This window comes from Mesocricetus auratus, unplaced genomic scaffold (genome assembly GCF_017639785.1).
Source record: "Mesocricetus auratus isolate SY011 unplaced genomic scaffold, BCM_Maur_2.0 Super-Scaffold_100009, whole genome shotgun sequence".
Classification (NCBI taxonomy): domain Eukaryota; kingdom Metazoa; phylum Chordata; class Mammalia; order Rodentia; family Cricetidae; genus Mesocricetus; species Mesocricetus auratus.
In genome coordinates, this window is record NW_024429193.1 from 48,830,319 (window position 1) to 48,845,975 (window position 15,657).

General features: G+C 48.1%; 2 protein-coding genes across 3 annotated transcripts in view; both read right to left on the reverse strand.

Annotated features, from left to right (window-relative positions):
* Nucleotides 1–4,517: 4,517 nt before the first annotated feature.
* On the reverse strand, nt 4,518–7,563 carry Gstm3 (glutathione S-transferase mu 3). Its single transcript, XM_005076612.4, has 8 exons — nt 7,310–7,563; nt 6,884–6,959; nt 6,527–6,591; nt 5,825–5,906; nt 5,631–5,731; nt 5,166–5,261; nt 4,967–5,077; nt 4,518–4,700 (listed from the first exon to the last, which is right to left on the reverse strand). The coding sequence occupies exons 1-8, from the start codon at nt 7,358–7,360 to the stop codon at nt 4,602–4,604; spliced, it is 681 nt and encodes a 226-aa protein (XP_005076669.1). The 5' UTR covers nt 7,361–7,563; the 3' UTR covers nt 4,518–4,601.
* A 3,752-nt stretch (nt 7,564–11,315) lies between these two features.
* Eps8l3 (EPS8 like 3) overlaps nt 11,316–15,657 on the reverse strand; it is a 16,731-nt gene continuing 12,389 nt past the window's right edge. For both annotated transcript variants that reach the window (XM_040752066.1, XM_013118089.3), the window contains 7 exons: nt 13,977–14,058; nt 13,729–13,763; nt 13,031–13,223; nt 12,762–12,890; nt 12,382–12,455; nt 11,816–11,948; nt 11,316–11,615 (listed from right to left, as the gene is read on the reverse strand). In XM_040752066.1, the coding sequence (XP_040608000.1) occupies nt 11,604–11,615; nt 11,816–11,948; nt 12,382–12,455; nt 12,762–12,890; nt 13,031–13,223; nt 13,729–13,763; nt 13,977–14,058 (658 nt within the window). In that variant the 3' untranslated portion in view covers nt 11,316–11,603. The remainder of the gene's footprint in view (nt 11,616–11,815; nt 11,949–12,381; nt 12,456–12,761; nt 12,891–13,030; nt 13,224–13,728; nt 13,764–13,976; nt 14,059–15,657) is intronic.

The following is a 15,657-nucleotide window of genomic DNA, read 5'->3' on the forward strand; positions in this document are numbered from 1 at the left end:
CCGGATTTAAGTTCCACATAATAAGTCACCTATAATTATTTCCATTGAAAATCTCATAAGCACATTACAAGCCCATCCTTGCCCATTTTCAGAAGTATTGCATTCCATTTGGTCTAAGCACAGAATGAGCCAGGCTATGGTATTAAATAACCTTTTCTCAGGCCCCAGAGCACTTTTGTCCTCATGGACCTCCCTGAAGTTGAACTTCTGTCCCAACTCTAAACATTTCTGCCTGAACTACCTCCATTTGTTTTAGGAACAAGGACTTCTGCTACTCCGTGTTCTGCCTCCAAGCAGAACAGAGAGAGCTTCACAGCACATGGGCCTCCTGCCCATGTAGGAACTTACAGTGCCTTGGGAAATGTGGAGAATTTCTGTTGTGTTTAGCAGGTCAAAGTGGGTGACAAGTCTACATTTAGGATTGAGAGGCTCACAGAGCTTTCTCACGGGGAAGCGGGGACTTCCACAGGATACAGCAGATGCCAGAGCTAGACTTGGAGGAGAAGGTGAATGGCATTGGGCCGGTCAAGGAGGCTGCAGAAAAAACAAAGGCTAACCGATGGGTCAGAAGCATAAAAGGACAAAAGAAAACATGGTGCTTCTTGGAACTGAGATCTATAAGTCTGTATATTGTTTACAATGTCAATCTCCCAGTGCTCTATAAATACTGACTTCATGCTCAGAACAACTTGGGAAAGCAGTTCTCTTATTAGAAATGACCTGTACATGGGAGGCTACCAGTGGCCGATGCGGGATGGGGGGGGGTGGGGGATGGGGGGGGTGGCTGGAAGAGTCAGGGTGGGAACCAGGCTTCGGTTATCTAGAGTCCAACCTGCGCTCGGTCCACAGGGAATTCAGTGAGGTAGAACCCAGCACCCCAGGGCACACTGCAGAGGGCAGATGAAAAGATACGGCTGGAAAAGGAGTATCATTAGGAAGGTAAGCTGAAGACAACAGTTGTCTTCCTGAGCTCTCAGAAGCTACTGGATAGTTCAGCAGCAAAGGGATCCCAGCTGACGGGAACATTAGAAATAGCAATGACTACATCTCCACTCCTTCCTCTTCTCCATCACCAGCCAGTGCAGTCGCTCTTTCTCAGCACGGTCATTTGAGGAAGCTGTCCTGCAGTGATGGAAACAGGAACGTGTAGTTTCTATACAGAGGCCAGGTGTGTTCTCCTAAACCCCTCTTAGGCTGGTTTTCCAGGCGGAGCCAAACCTAGGGTATCGGTGCCCCTGCCCCGCCCACCGTGTCAGGGAACAACTCACCATGAATTGCCTTTTAATCCTGTAAACTATTTTCCATTTGATTTGGAAATACTTTAAGCTGGGTGCTAAAGTTTCAACAACAAAATGCACCAACTTCCCTAGTACTTTCGGGGAACTGCTCCACCAAATTGAATGCATTGATAGTAAGGCCTTTTTACCTATTGAGGTGGCTCACATAAACTCATCACTTATCAGCATTTGCACCCCCCCTGTCCTTATGAGATAATAGTCTATGTTCGACAGAACCAACCATAAGGTGGCCGTTGCAACAGCATTACTTTCTTGGACCAGGATAGAATTAAGTGTTCCAGACTGACTGGGGACTGGAGAGCCACCTCTCCTCCTTCAGTGGTATTCACTGCTTTTAGGACCATACAAATGGTCATCAGCATAATGCCTAGACAAAGTAGATGCACTTTCTCTATAATCTGAATATCTGGAATTCGTATTCATCTGTAGACTTGCGCTCTGAAATGCTGTATGCGTTCTCATGTCACCTTTCTTAGATTTTATACTCAGAAGCTGCAAGAGTCTCTATTTCTTTGCCTTCTTCCCTGTGGTGAGCAGACTCTCATATGATTGCTAAACACCCAGTTTATGCCCTGTGTACTCCCCCTCTCCTGGAGTGGCTGATTTCCCTCCAATGGTGTGTCAGCTTTCTGCAACTGTGAAAAATGCCCAGGATAAATCAGCTTTAAAGGTGGAAGGATTTATTCTGAGTCAAAATTTCAGAAACTGCAATCCCTGGTCACTTGGCCCTGTTGCTTTGGATCTGTAGTGGCACAGTATCTCATGATGAGAGCTTGTGTCTGCCTCTTAACCCATGGCAGCCAGGAAACAATAGACAAGAGAGCAGGGGAAGGGGAAAGGAGGGGGAGGGAGGAGGAGGGGGTGGGGGCGGGGTTGTGGGGGGAGCGAGGGAGGGAGGGAGGGAGGGAAGCAGTTTGCAGGAGACAGAGGAAAGAGCCAGAGTTCCACTTTTCCCCCGAGGATCCTTTATCTTAAAGGGTCTAACACCCCCCCAGGAGTGCCTTCATTGAAGGACAAGCCTTTAACAGTGGCCTTTGGAGGGCATTCAGGTTCCAAGCTATAAGGGATAGGACAGACCCACAGGACATAAGTGCCATGTACAATTACAATATCTCTCTTCCCTGGAGACTCTTTTACTGACTTCAGTGGCCATATTTTGGCACGGCCTTGTTGACAAGAAAGAGAAGGAGGCCTCTAGCTGCCATCCATGAAGAAACTGAGGTCTCTTTCTGGCAAGGCAGCAGAAATTGAACTCTATCAGCATCACAAGCTTGGAAGCAGATCCTCATCCAGTCAGGCGCTGGGATGGCATGACCGTCGCTGTACACTGAATACAGCTTTCAGATGACATCTGAGCTGAATCTCAGTAAAACTGAGCTCAGACCCCCGGCCCATCAGAAACAGTGATACAGGAGGCATGTGCTGTATGAGGCTGACAAACTAGCAATGCTGACTCACAGCAATGAATAGCACATCTATTTGGCTTCTACTTGTCTTGTTGATCAAGTCACAGCAGTGACCTCAACTTCTCTGTCCTTGTTAAATCCCTAAGGCTTTCTCCAGGGCATTCCACACCCTCACACTCTGGAAATTCATGTCCCACAGTCAAGACATTGGCCTCAACCCTAACTACTGTTGGCAGGAATTCTGAAAGGTGGCAATTGAGTCATGAACCTAAGATCTTGCATCTATACTGTCCCTTCTGAGGATAGAGTTTCTTCCTGGCCAGGAGCTCATTATTTGGCTGGACTTTGGGCAGTGTATCCTCAGGAATTTGCTTGTCTCTGCCTCCTCAATCGGCATTGCGAGTGTCTGGCACCACAACCACCTTTCCTTCTTATTCCTTGACTGCCATTTGACACTCCCTAGCACGCTGGGCATTTATATGGCATCTACTTGTTCTTATATAATTTACCTTTTGGGGTATGCACATGTCTAGTGAGTTCACATAGGAAGAACGATTGTGCCATGAGATATGATTTGAATTTTACAACTGACAGATTATTTCTTCAGATACCTGTATCAATCTGCAGGTTCACCAGCAGTGTCCATCGCGTAGCATGAGGTACAGAGCTCTCTAATTTTTAATTATCAATTGTTCCAATTCTATTGACAAGCACACAGTTTGGAATGCCACCTTTATCAAATTAAAACTCTCTCCCGTGCTCAACATGAGTTGTTTATATGTTCTAGTCTTGTTGAGTCTATTAGCACCACATAGTTTTACTTGTGGCTTCACAAGAGCTCCATTGTTGGGAGCCGTGCAGCCCAGTTTTGGACCAGTATGAGTGCTTGTCCAACGGGTCTCCAGATGAGGCAATAACCCACGGGGACAGTATCACTCAGCAAGGACCAGTGGACTCCTGGGCAGTGCAGAATACTGCCAGGACCACACAGCCTGCGTGATGTCTTCTCTCTCTCATAGTATTGATTTCTCTTGGGGGTTTTTGTTGTCACTTTGTTAACTGCTCATAGGACAAATGGGATCATTCCCATTTTTTCTAAACTATTTTCCCCTAAAATCCTCTGGGAGCTGATGCTTCCTAGGTTTCTTGTCTGGGGATGCCAGCTGTCACTTCAGACCTCGGGGAGCTGTTCTGATTCAGTGCTGACAGGACTGGAGGCAGAGATCACCCCTGTTTTCTGTAAATATGTTTTGAATGAGATTGTGTGCTTATGTCAGTCATCTTTTAGTTTTGTAGAGACAGGATGTACCTGGCTGGAGATTTGGCCAAGCTACCAATATGATAAGTGTTTAAAGATGTTTTGATGTAAATGTTGGGAGAAAATGTATCTGTCATATTTGTCTTTGCTGAAGGTTAACATTGGTGGATGAGAAAAACTTGTTAATATGGAAAAACATGCTTGTTTTTTATGTATAAATAAAGACTGCTGGAGCTATTTAGGGTCGATCACATGTGTGAAACTCATCTGGTTCATTTCTAAGTGCCGATGCCCCTTCCCTATCTCAGTACCTGAACCCAGGCCGCACCTGAACTGCAGTACTCCACGTCTGTTTAAAGCCATTGTCACAAGACACCGGGCAATGCCTCTACTTCCAGTGCCCACTCAGGCTTGAGGAGAACTTCTGGCCTTTGAACTCAGCTGACAAGGGAATGTCCGTGTAGTTAGGCGTGGATTCTTATCTCTTCATTCTCAGCATCCCCTCATCCTCCTCTTTTGGTCTTTATCCCTTCAAGAAGTGCATCTAGACACCGGTTAGTGCAACTGCTGTTTATTGGAAAGCGCAGTGGAGACAGAGCGCAGGGGCAGGCAGGACAGAGCCAGCACCGGGTCTGCTGCTCAGCACAGGCACTTGTTGCCCCACTTGGCCATCTTGTTATTGATGGGCATCTTGAAGAATTTGTCACACTGCAGGAATGCAGCAATTTTCTCCAGAGCCTGAAGGAAAAGCATACCACAGCTTATTAGGACTCTAGCCCCGCCCAGCAGACAGCACCATTTACACGCTGTCTGCCTTCACCCGTTCCTTCCAGTTGCTGCTTTCAGGGTGTGTGCAATCCAGGCTCTTCCCAAGATCCAGAAGCCTGGAGGTGTCTAACCATTGGTCCCTTTAGGCAGAATTTGGTGTTGGGCAAGTACAATGGGGCCTGTAGGGTGTAGGGAGTCTGTGTTTACTTCTGTGAGAACGGGGCATGGAGCGTCACCTCAAAGCGGCACATGAAAGCCTTCAGGTTTGGGAACTCATCCAGGCACTTGGGCTCAAACATACGGTTCTGGTCTAAGACATCATAGGTGAGAAAGTCCACAAAGGTAAGCTAGAACGAGACAATGAGATGTCAGGCCTGAGGAGATCACGGGCACCTGCAGAGACAGACAGGCTCCTCTCCCTGGGCCTTCTCCTACCTTTTCCCCTGCAAACCACGAGAATTTCCCCAGGAACAACGAGAACTGTTTCAGCTGTGAAGGTAGCTGTTCCAAGTACTGAGGCTTCAGGCTTTCCTACGAGAGAGAAGGAGCAACAGCTGTTGGGTCGACAAGATTGTTGACCAGAGTTTGATTCCCAGGTCCCTCATTTATGTCTTTTGTACACATTGTTCTCTCTTTCTCTCTCCCACACATAACAGCTGGCAGCCGTAGTCAGGGTCTGGACCAGTGATGGACACACAGACCCTTCTCGAGGCAAGATGGGGAGCTGGGCTTTGGAAAGCAAGAGAAGCTGACACCAGAATTACACGACAAAACAAAGAAAAAAATAAAATATGTTTCCAATCCTCAGGGATTGGGGTGATGGCGACTAGAGAGGGGAGCAGAACAATTCTTAGCACTGTTGCCTGAAACCCCAGGCAGTCGACCCAGATAGAAACTCACATGGTCAGAGTTGTAGCAGAGCCGGACCAGCTGCATGCGGAAGTCCATTATCTGGTTCTCCATGATGTCCACTCGTATCTTTTCTTCTTCAGTGTCACCGCCTGTAGGCCAGATGGCGGCAACAGATCATCCTCAGGGTTCCCTACCTCCAGCTGGGCTAACCGCCTTGTCCTCCATCAGCTTTGGCCACTCACACATGTTGTGCTTGCGAGCGATGTATCGCAAGATGGCGTTGCTCTGGGTGATCTTGTTCTTCCCGTCCATGAGGTAGGGCAGCTGGAAGGAAAAAGCAAACTAGTGAACCTAGCTTGGACTCGCCTCCTCCACTCTTCCGGGAAAAGAGACTTTCAAAGCAGCAGACACGGGATAAGAGAAACTAGGAGAACGAACGAAATAAATAGAAACTAGCACTCCGTTCTCACCTGATTCTAGACAAGGGTGCTTAATTTTGTGTCAGTGTGAATGTATGGGTGTAGCATGTCGACTTTCTCAGAATACTTTAATAAACTGTAAATATTTTGTATTCTAAAGTAAAACTGCAAGAGTAGTGTGCTTATGGATACATTAAAGACCACTTGGCAACCATGACACTTAAGTTCCTGGGACACATTCAGGAGAATAGGAAACACCCGATTTCTGTCAGTGACAAAGTCACAGATCTGGCTAGTAACTAATGTCTCTTATAGCCTGTCTTTATGAGAGAGGAAGATGTTAGTGTTTGATAGTAGTTAGTGGGAATTACAATGTTGCTCTCCCTGCTGCTCAATGGCCCTTGAATTCTCTCCATTCTCTCTGTGTGAAGAGCCTCTATTCTAGATTCTCCCAAACCAGAGATGAAGTAAAGGACGGATAACTAGAAGGCCTTCCCTTCTGCCCACTCCTCCAAAGCCACCTACGTTAGGAAAATCCAGATCTAGTTTGAATTTCACGTCCAGCCATTGGCTTCTATCATAGTCAGGAGCTGTAAGAGAAAAGTAGGATCCTTACTTACCAAGCTAGCCGTGAAATGACTTAGTCCTGATACTTCAAGTTCCCAATCCCCAAAACCCGATCCTTAGGTTTCTGCAGCCTCCGTATTAAGATGGGCTTGAAGAGCAAAAGGAAACCCCATGGGTGAGTTTCTCTTGGCACAGTTCCCAGCTGACTGGAGCAGGGGACCCATAAAACTTCTGTGTAGTTCCTCCCTGGGTGAAAGACAACTGGAAGGCCACCCTGGCCCGGTACAGAGGGCCACCGGCACCCACAGACGTTACCTTCCCCACACGTGTACCGTTTCTCCTCATAGGAGGTATCAGTATATTCCAGGAGCATGCGGATGGCATGAGCCAGCTAAAGGTAGGGTACAGAGACGGACCCGGGTTAGCGCGCCTGCGTGGTTCCCACTCGCTTCCAACCCCCACCCGTCAACGTCCCCAGCCCAAGCCCCTGCATCCTGTGGCGGGGGGGGCGGGAACTGTCGTTAAGCAGCTCCTTCGCTCTGGTCCCTTCCCGTCTCCTCCTCTCCCCACGGGATCCTCAGGCTGGCCGGAGGTAGACCTCGGAGGGTGGTTTAGCAGATGCTGGTCACAGCGGGGAGGCCGCCTCCGCACCGGCTGCTGCCCCCGCCCCACCCCCCCGACCCCTCCGGCCAGCCGCCTGAATCTATGTCCCAGCGGCTGGGCTGGCGAAGGGCCACTCACCCCGCGGATATCCCAGTAACCCAGAACCATAGACGACGACTTTGACGACATGTTGGAGGATCTGAGCCCCTGAAGGGATATGCGAAAGACTGTGGGTGCCCAGCTTTATACCGGACGCTGTGGGCGGGGCCAATGTGATGGGACTGGCTCCTCCTTCCTCGCTCGGTTCTCCACCCGCCTTCCGCGTGGTAACTGGGCCAAGCGCACGCGCGCCCCCGACGCTGAAAGCTTGTGATGCGAACTTCCTGCGCCGCCGCTGATGCATTCACAAACCGGTAGTGGGGACCTGGACCTTAGTTACCAGGGGAGCGTGCCAGTCATGCCGCATAATGAGTTGGCTTTGGTCAGCCAGAGTCGGAATTCTGACCACAAGGGAACCACTGTTCTTGGTTCCCTTGGAGGGACGTGTGAAGGGCTGAGAAGGAAAGCATGATAACAACAATAAGAACTAATAAATCACTTAGACACATAAAACTGCGAGGTAGGAAATAAATGATTCAGATATAAGGCAATACCTAAAGTACTTTGGGGGTAGAAATAGCCTCTACCCAAGATACAAAGTGGCTCTGTGAGGGCTTTGGGGGAGGCTGTGGACACTGAGCAGGGTCACTGAGAAAAAGGAAAGGTTATGCACATTGGAAATTCCTGAAAGGACAGTCCAGGCAGGAGAAGGGTAGAGCAAACCCTTACAGGTGGGAAATAGATGTGCAAGCAAAAGGCAGGTGCTCTTGAGTTTGGCTGCTTTGTGAGGCTGTGACAGAAGAAGACGATGAATGTTAAGTGTTCAGCAGCGCTTTGCAAAGGGTCTTGACTGCCAGGCAGAGGATTTGAGTGTTTTTTTTTTTTTCTCCGCTCTGTGAGGAGTGCATAAAATCTAGATCATGATGTCCGCTAGAAGTATAATGTGTGGCACACATGATTTTTAAATGTTCTAATAAAAGGGGGGTAGTGAATCTACAGAGAATACCTTATTCAGCCCACTATATACTGTTTCAGAATGCAATATGAAAATTATTAAGATGTTCTATTGTTGTTTTAGTATCTTACGCTTAAAATAGACCTCCATTAAGACTAGTCTCATTCTTATGCTCAGGGCCCACATCTGGATAATGTGTGCTCTGTGAACAGTACAGATCTGGATGCTTTACTGAGATGAGCCACACTGTCTGACCCCTCTTTAGGAGGCTGATCCAGCTTCTCTCTGTAGAGTGGACTGGAGGAAGGAGAGCAGGATGCTCTACTGTTGATTTGCATACCTAGATGCTAGGGATCTAAAACTGGAACCAGTGAGACAGCAGAAACAGTATAGGGAGTGGGGATGAGCTGGTGGGGGCTCCAGTAGAAAGGGGACTTGTTATTTTTAAGAATGTGGATGTAGTGGTCCTAGTGAGGTGTTAACTCTCTAGCATGTGGTTCCTGGAATCAGTCTCCTGTGCTGGTGCTGGAGGCAGAGAACTCCAGCAGAGAAATGTTGAGCATACAGGAAGGCATCACTGTGTAGACAGCATGTGAAGCCATACATGAGATCACCAAGGGAATGAGAGCTGTAGACAAGAGACAAGGTGTGTGGGCTTGGACTGCTGTGGCACAACACTTAGAAGCAGGGGGATGAGAAAGAACCAGGGAAAGAGGCTGAGGCAGTGGCTGGTGTGGTGAGGGGGAAACCAGGTGTCCTGGAAACCACGGGAAGACAAGTAAACAACCACAGAAAATGTGAGTGGGTTACCTTTAATGAAGTCTGAGAATTAAAAGTTGGGTTTAGTGACACAGGCGTTATAGTTCCTGCAAGAAAGTATAGGATTTGTGGGAGGCTGCTGTGGTGTCTGGAAGAACCTAGCTTCAGTGTACATCCACAGCCCAGTAGACTGAAATATGAGAACAGCCATGTAGCACTGTCAGTGCTTGCCAGGTAGGAGGATTTGGAGTTATTGTGGAGGAGGAGGTTAGGGGAGGCCAGAGTTGCTCTGCTCACCCTCCACAGCGCAGCTATCCAGGACTCCCAGCACCTACTCCTCAAGTCTGGGTGAGGGAAATCATAGCTTAGCTCAGTTAAACTTCAGACTTTGTAAAAAGATGTTTTACTGAAAAAGAAGTTAGTATAGAGATGTGCGACTCTATAATCCTCCCAAGAAAACAAAAGCCAGTGACAAATTAATTTGATGCTCGAGACTAAATGTATAGGGCATCTCAGTGTGCCAGGCAATGGTGTAGGTGTTTCACTTGCAGCTAGAATATTCTAATTCAGGCTAAAAACTTTGTGCAGGAGGTGTTCTGCCCATTTTACAGGAAAAGGAGTGGAGGCCTGGAGACAATGGGTGAGCCACTCAGGTTCTCCGGGTGGTCCAGAATTGAGGTCGAGCATGGTCTAATACTTTCACCGGTCCACTGTGCTTGGCTAGCCATACAGCCTCTTACCCCACCATAGTTTTTTCTGTGAAGTCAGGGGGACACTGGGATAGTTTTCCCTGTTTCTCAGCTCTGAGATGAGCTAAGGCCTATGGGTTAGTATCTCTGATGAGGGAAATCCTTCTGTGTATATGCTGTCCTATTGGTTGATAAATAAAACACAGTTGGGCAATAGGGAAGCAAGATAGGTAGGACTAGGAGTCGAGGAGGATTCTGGGAAATGCAGTCAAGAGTGGAGGGTTGCCATGTGATCCCAGGGAGAGAGGACACATGAGGTTGTGTCCTTGGTAAGATAAGACCTTATAAAAATATATATTAGTAATTATGGGTTAATAATTAAGTCAGAGCTATCCATTAAGAAACCATAGCAAACAGCCAACAGCATCATAATTAATATAACGTCCTGTGTGTTCATTTGGAACTGACAGCGACCCTAAGATCAGGCTGGCAGGAAGAATGCACGTTACAGTATCTCCTTTCATTCTAAGACCTTAACTTTTCTGATTGTTTGCCCTTGACAAGTCAGACTCTGAAGGCCCCCCCCAGGGAAAGATTTTGCTTTCATAGTTTGTGCTACCAGCTACAAGAGATAATTTCTTGAGGCCAGGAAGTTGAGTGAATGATAGAAGCCATCTAAAAATAAGGTACTCAGCTCCTGATGGATATTTCAGTCCTAAATAAGTTCAGTCAAAAGAGATTTCCTGGATCATCTTAAGAACCTACAAGGACTGGGTGGTGGTGGCACACACCTTTAATCCCAGCACTTGGGAGGCAAAGGCAGGCAGATCTCTGTGAGTTTGAAGACAGCCTGGTCTACAAAGCTCCACAGAGAAACCCTGTCTCAAAAAAGAAAAAAGGAAAGAAAAGAGAAGAAAAAAGAATCTACAAGGGGCTCTTGAATCCTTGAGAATATCAAAACATACCCACAGAGTATATCAACGAAAGCATAGCTTCTCTTCTGGGAAGATAAACTCATTTCATGAGTCTTGAGACTGAAGTAAACTACACTGAAAGACAGTAGACACCACACCACACACAACCCAAACGCTTCACTTAACCTGACGACAGAGATTCAGGGAGTGGACCGAGTGGCCTGAGTTCACACAGTGCACCTGGGGACTTTCACCTCCCAGTGCAATGTTCCCAGAGACAGGTGGGAAAAAGCTCAAGGACTCACCTAACAAACACTGGTCGAAGTGCAAGTTCCCAAGGAGAGCTTGCGGTACCTCGCTCACTTGTTCATGCCCCCCTGGATCACCAGCCAGTGTGAGCAAGCCTTGCAGTTGTCAGCTGAGGGTTCTCTGCTGCTGGGACATGCCATGCCTCCAGCTGTACTAGAAGCTTCGGATTAGACTGGGGGTCATGTTCATAGAAGGACAGCAACAGTGAGCATGGCCTCGCTTTGGAGTTTATTTAGAGAGGAGAGAGAGAATGGACCATAGTCCCCAGAGCTGATCCTCAGATCCAGTGGCAGTGAGCTCTGTCTTTAGCTAGGTCTGAACAGTAGAGGTTGGAGGGTTGTTGCTGTTTCATACCCAGCCCCTGCTCCCCACCCTTGGTTCCCACCAGGCCCAGAATAAACGGCAAGGGGAGAGGCGTGTAACAGGCTTAAAGATGCTCTTTATTGGACAGGAGTGGGACTGAAGAGATTAGGAATAAGAGGCAAGCATAGGATGGGGGGAAATAAATAGTAACTGGAGAAAGGTTCCAACCCAGCAAGGGCACCGTTTGCCTCAGAGTCAGGGCTTGTTCCTCTTCTTTGCTGTGTGATCTAGGACATGTGGTTTGCCACAGACTGAAAGAGGACTTCTGAGGGCTCTAACTGGGTACCAAATGCTCCATCTTGGAGATGAGAGGTCCTTAGTCTTGGAGGTATTTGAGCTGGTATCTAGTGAGTCATCTAAAGGAAGAAAACATTCATATGGAGCTGGTTCCAAGTACGGGACCCCCAGAGTTCATGTCACCAATATGACTAGAGCTTCCAGACACACCTGAGTGGAGAAGCTGAGTTCCCAGGGGAATACCCCACACCTAGTTCCCAGCTCCCCCTTTCTCAGCCCAGGAGGATTAAAAACCCCAGGGTGGGAGTCTGGGCCTCACCCCCAGCATCCTTCTGACAGCATCCAGACGGGCCTGGATCCGTGAGGCCTCCTGTGGACACAGCATCTGCAGCTCCCCGAATCTCATGTGAAGTAGCTGGTTCCCCATCAGGGATCCAAGGGTCCTCACGGTGCTGTAAGTAACAATGGTGGAATCCACCAGAGGTGGGGTGGGGGAATGCTTGGCCTTAGTATTTGTATAGAGAAGGAAAGCTGGGTTATGGAAATTAAGGCTCTGCAGGTGCAGGAATAAGTCAGTTATGGAACTCCTAGGTTTGAGGACATGAGCGCTTTAGAAGAAAATGTTCTGGAAGGGAGGGATGGTGAAGGAGACAGCCCAGGTTCTTCCAGAATCCACTACCCATGACCCCTGCTCTTTCGCTACATATGGTCTCCCCACTTGGCATCCTATCCTGGGCTCAGACCAGCAACCTTCTCCTGTCCTCTCGCGTTTAACAAAGAAAGCCTAAGATGGAATCGTCATGTACAATGGAAGCTAGGTTGCATGTTTAGGTCTCCGAGGGGGAAGGGGTCTCTCCCTTCTCCCCCATGGGACTGGGCACTCACATAGTGGAGAAGTTCTCTGCTTGTAGCCAGGCTGTGACTTCCGCAGGCTTTGAGCTGAGACGAAGCATTGGAGCCTAGAATCAAGGACACTTGGAAGTCAGAGGTCATCCCTCTCACAGCCGTGCACAGCCTCCCATATTGGGTCGCATCTACTGAGATCCAGCAAGCCACTTCTCTTACTTTCTGGTTTTCTGGTTTGGCAGGGACCCTGACTTAAGTTTTGTTCACACTCTACAATGAACTTGGCACCCCCGATTATGCCGTGATACAGATTAAATTGAACCATGACCATGATCATCTCCATTTGTCACTGAATTCCTCTCGGCTACTACTTCTGACTCAGGACACAGGGCTTCTGGGTACCCTAGGCTGGTTAGTACCCTAAAGGATGATGGTCTGTGGCTTCTAGGAACTCCAGCCGGCAGGGGCTCCAGGATGTTGCTGGGAATGTAACCAGTCTGTCCTGCTTCATTCTTCACCAGCCACCACCGCTTGCTCTGGTCTAGGACCTGCAAGAATCACCCCATCAGCCACCTCCAGCCCCGCCCCCTCTGTCTCCTTGTCCTTCCCTCGCTCTGTAAGCCATCCACTCCAGGCTAACCACACCTCCCACCAATCGTTTTTTTCTGGCTTCAAGCATAGGCCTCACCTCCAGAATCTCTCCCTGTGCCACAGTCAGTTCCTGGGCGTTCCTCGCCTCAAACTCATACAGGACTTGCATTTTCAGGACTGGTTTGGCGAGGCTGGGACTGGTGGGTGGGAGATTTGAGTCCTCATGTTCGGAGATATGGTTATATGGCTCGTCCTGAGAGAAGTGTAGGCTGCTCCTCATCCTAGAGCCTCTGAGTTGAGGTGAGAGACAGAGTCAGGATGACTGGCAAAAGGGAATGGTGCCCCTGGTCCAGCCACAAGAGCCCCCAATAGCTCCTATCTAGGGTCTGTGGTGACTCTTTGGGTTTCCATAGGGTTTTGATGGCAATAGTGTTAGGTGGGGATTGGGGTATGAGGTTCTGCACACAGGAGGGGCTCTGAAATATCGTTTATCTCTGAGAACATTTCCAGAAGTGGCATTTTCTAGATCCTGATTCTGCTCTGAGTATTTTATACCTGAGCTGTGGGCACTCAGAGGCTACAAGAAGAAGGATTTGGAGGCTAGGAGGTATGAAACTGCAGTTTCACCCAGGGTAGAAGAGAGACATCTTTGCACATGTCTGTATCCAACTAAGATGTAGTGATCCACAGTGTGAAGGCTCTGCTCTGTACCCCCTCCTTCCATGTCAAGTGTGAAGGCTCTGCCCTGTACCTCCCTCCCTGTGACTGTGAGCATCCACTAAGCATGAGACATACCGGAGGGAAATAGAATTCTGGTGTCTTAGAGGTTCCTGTAAGAAACAAAACCAGAGTGGGTTAGAACAGGAGACAGCCAGTGCAGTGGCAAGGAGGGCTACCCAACCATCACAGGTCTGCAACAGCTACCTCTTGTCCATTGCCTGCCTCCCCAACAGGTACCCATATGACCCACACCTTAGTTGTCACGTGGTTTTGACCTGGACTGGAAGAGCTCTGTGTAGGTCTCAGTGCTGAGCAAGCCTTACCATGGAGTAGGGCTCTGGAATCTGCCAGCCATCATAGAATGTGGGTCGGTAGGGTGGCGGTTCACTGCCTGTCCAGTCAACCCTGAGGGGAGAACAAAGCTGGGTCTAGGGCCACTGTGTACCAAGATGTGGGATGTGGAGAGGGAGGAGACGGGAAAGCCTAGCCTCAGGGATCTGTGGCTAATGGGAACATGGCACATGTATATAGATGAAAGGCTACAGAAAACCCACAAAGGGACAAATGGTCAAACAGGATCAAGTCTAACCGTGTATCAGGGAGCAGCCTCACCTCAGTCCCTAAGACATAGCTGTGTCAACTCCCTAGGAACACAGTGGACACTTGGTCACCCTCATTGAAGTTTAGAGTCTATCTGGAGTATTGGGGTTGGAAGACCCCCTTGGGGGCTTTTAAAGAGCCACCCTACTCATTTTATTTATTTGTTTATCTGTTTATATTGAAAATATTTTTTATTAAACACATTCTGATTATGGTTTCTTCTCCCCCAACTCCTCCTTGATCCTTCCCTACTCCCCAAGCACCCAAATCCACACCCTTTCTTTTTCTCTCACTAGAATACAAACAGACATCTAAAAAATGAAATAAATTAGATAAAACAAAAACAAATAAACCAGAATAGGAAATAAGCAAACAAATAGAAGAAAAAGAGCCAAAGACAAGACCCAGGAAGCAATATAGATGTAGTGACATACATATAGAAATCCCACAAAAGTACAAACTAGACATAATACCTGTAAGTTAATACAAAAGTACAAACTGGACATAATACCTGTAAGTTAAAAGGAGGAGGAAGAGGAGGAGAAAGAAGAAGGGAGAGGAGGTGGGGTAGTAGGGGGAGGATAGGAAGACAATGAAAAATAAAGAAGAAAACAGAGAAGAAAAGGAGAGGAAGGAGGGAAAGGGGGAAGAGGAGGAGGAGGAGGAGGAGGAGGAGGAGGAGGAGGAGGAGGAGGAGAAGAAGGAGGAGAAGAAGAAGAAGAAGAAGAAGAAGAAGAAGAAGAAGAAGAAGAAGAAGAAGAAGAAGAAGAAGAAGAAGACGGAGCCCTTCCAAAGCACTATGTGACAAAGAACCTTCGAAAATGCCATTGATTTCATTTTGTGTTGGCCAACTACTGCTGGTCCCGGGTCTGGCCTTCAGAGTAGTTTGCATACCCAGTGAGGCTCTATTAGAGAAAACTAATTTTTCATCTGAGAGTGTTATCATTTGGAGACATATCATATCTACGTTATGGATGGAGGCTCATGTCTACTTCCCCTCTCAGCACTGGGACCCCATCTGGCCCAGACCTCTGCAGGCCCTAAGAATACTGCCACTGTCTCTGTCCCACCCCTTTTAAAACACTTTTAGTTTTGAGACTGGGTTCACTGAGTTGTCCATGCTGACTTTGAACTCACTCTGTACCTCTGTCTGGCCTTGAACTTGTAGTTCTCCTGCCTCAGCCTCAAGGGTAGCTAATTTTCCAGGTCTGTGCCACCACACCTGGTCCATTCAGTATTTTTCTAACCTGTTTGCAGCTCTCTTTCCTTCTCACTAAACAGCACAAAGAGCTTCATCGTAGAAGACACATCACAGTGGGGCTGCTCTGCCTGATGCCAGGATGGGGCTCACAATTGGCCCTCACCTCTTCCTTGCCCACAGCAGGACTGTGCCATTGTAGACTC

What these genes read in the sequence shown, in the direction of transcription:
- Gstm3 (XM_005076612.4), bottom strand. Translation starts at nt 7,360, where the DNA reads ATGTCGTCAAAGTCGTCGTCTATGGTTCTGGGTTACTGGGATATCCGC. An exon ending in CGCTCGCAAGCACAACATGT is followed by an intron (nt 5,732 to 5,824) that starts GTGAGTGGCCAA and finishes TCTGGCCTACAG; the next exon opens with GCGGTGACACTGAAGAAGAA. An exon ending in TCTGCTACAACTCTGACCAT is followed by an intron (nt 5,262 to 5,630) that starts GTGAGTTTCTAT and finishes TCTCTCTCGTAG; the next exon opens with GAAAGCCTGAAGCCTCAGTA.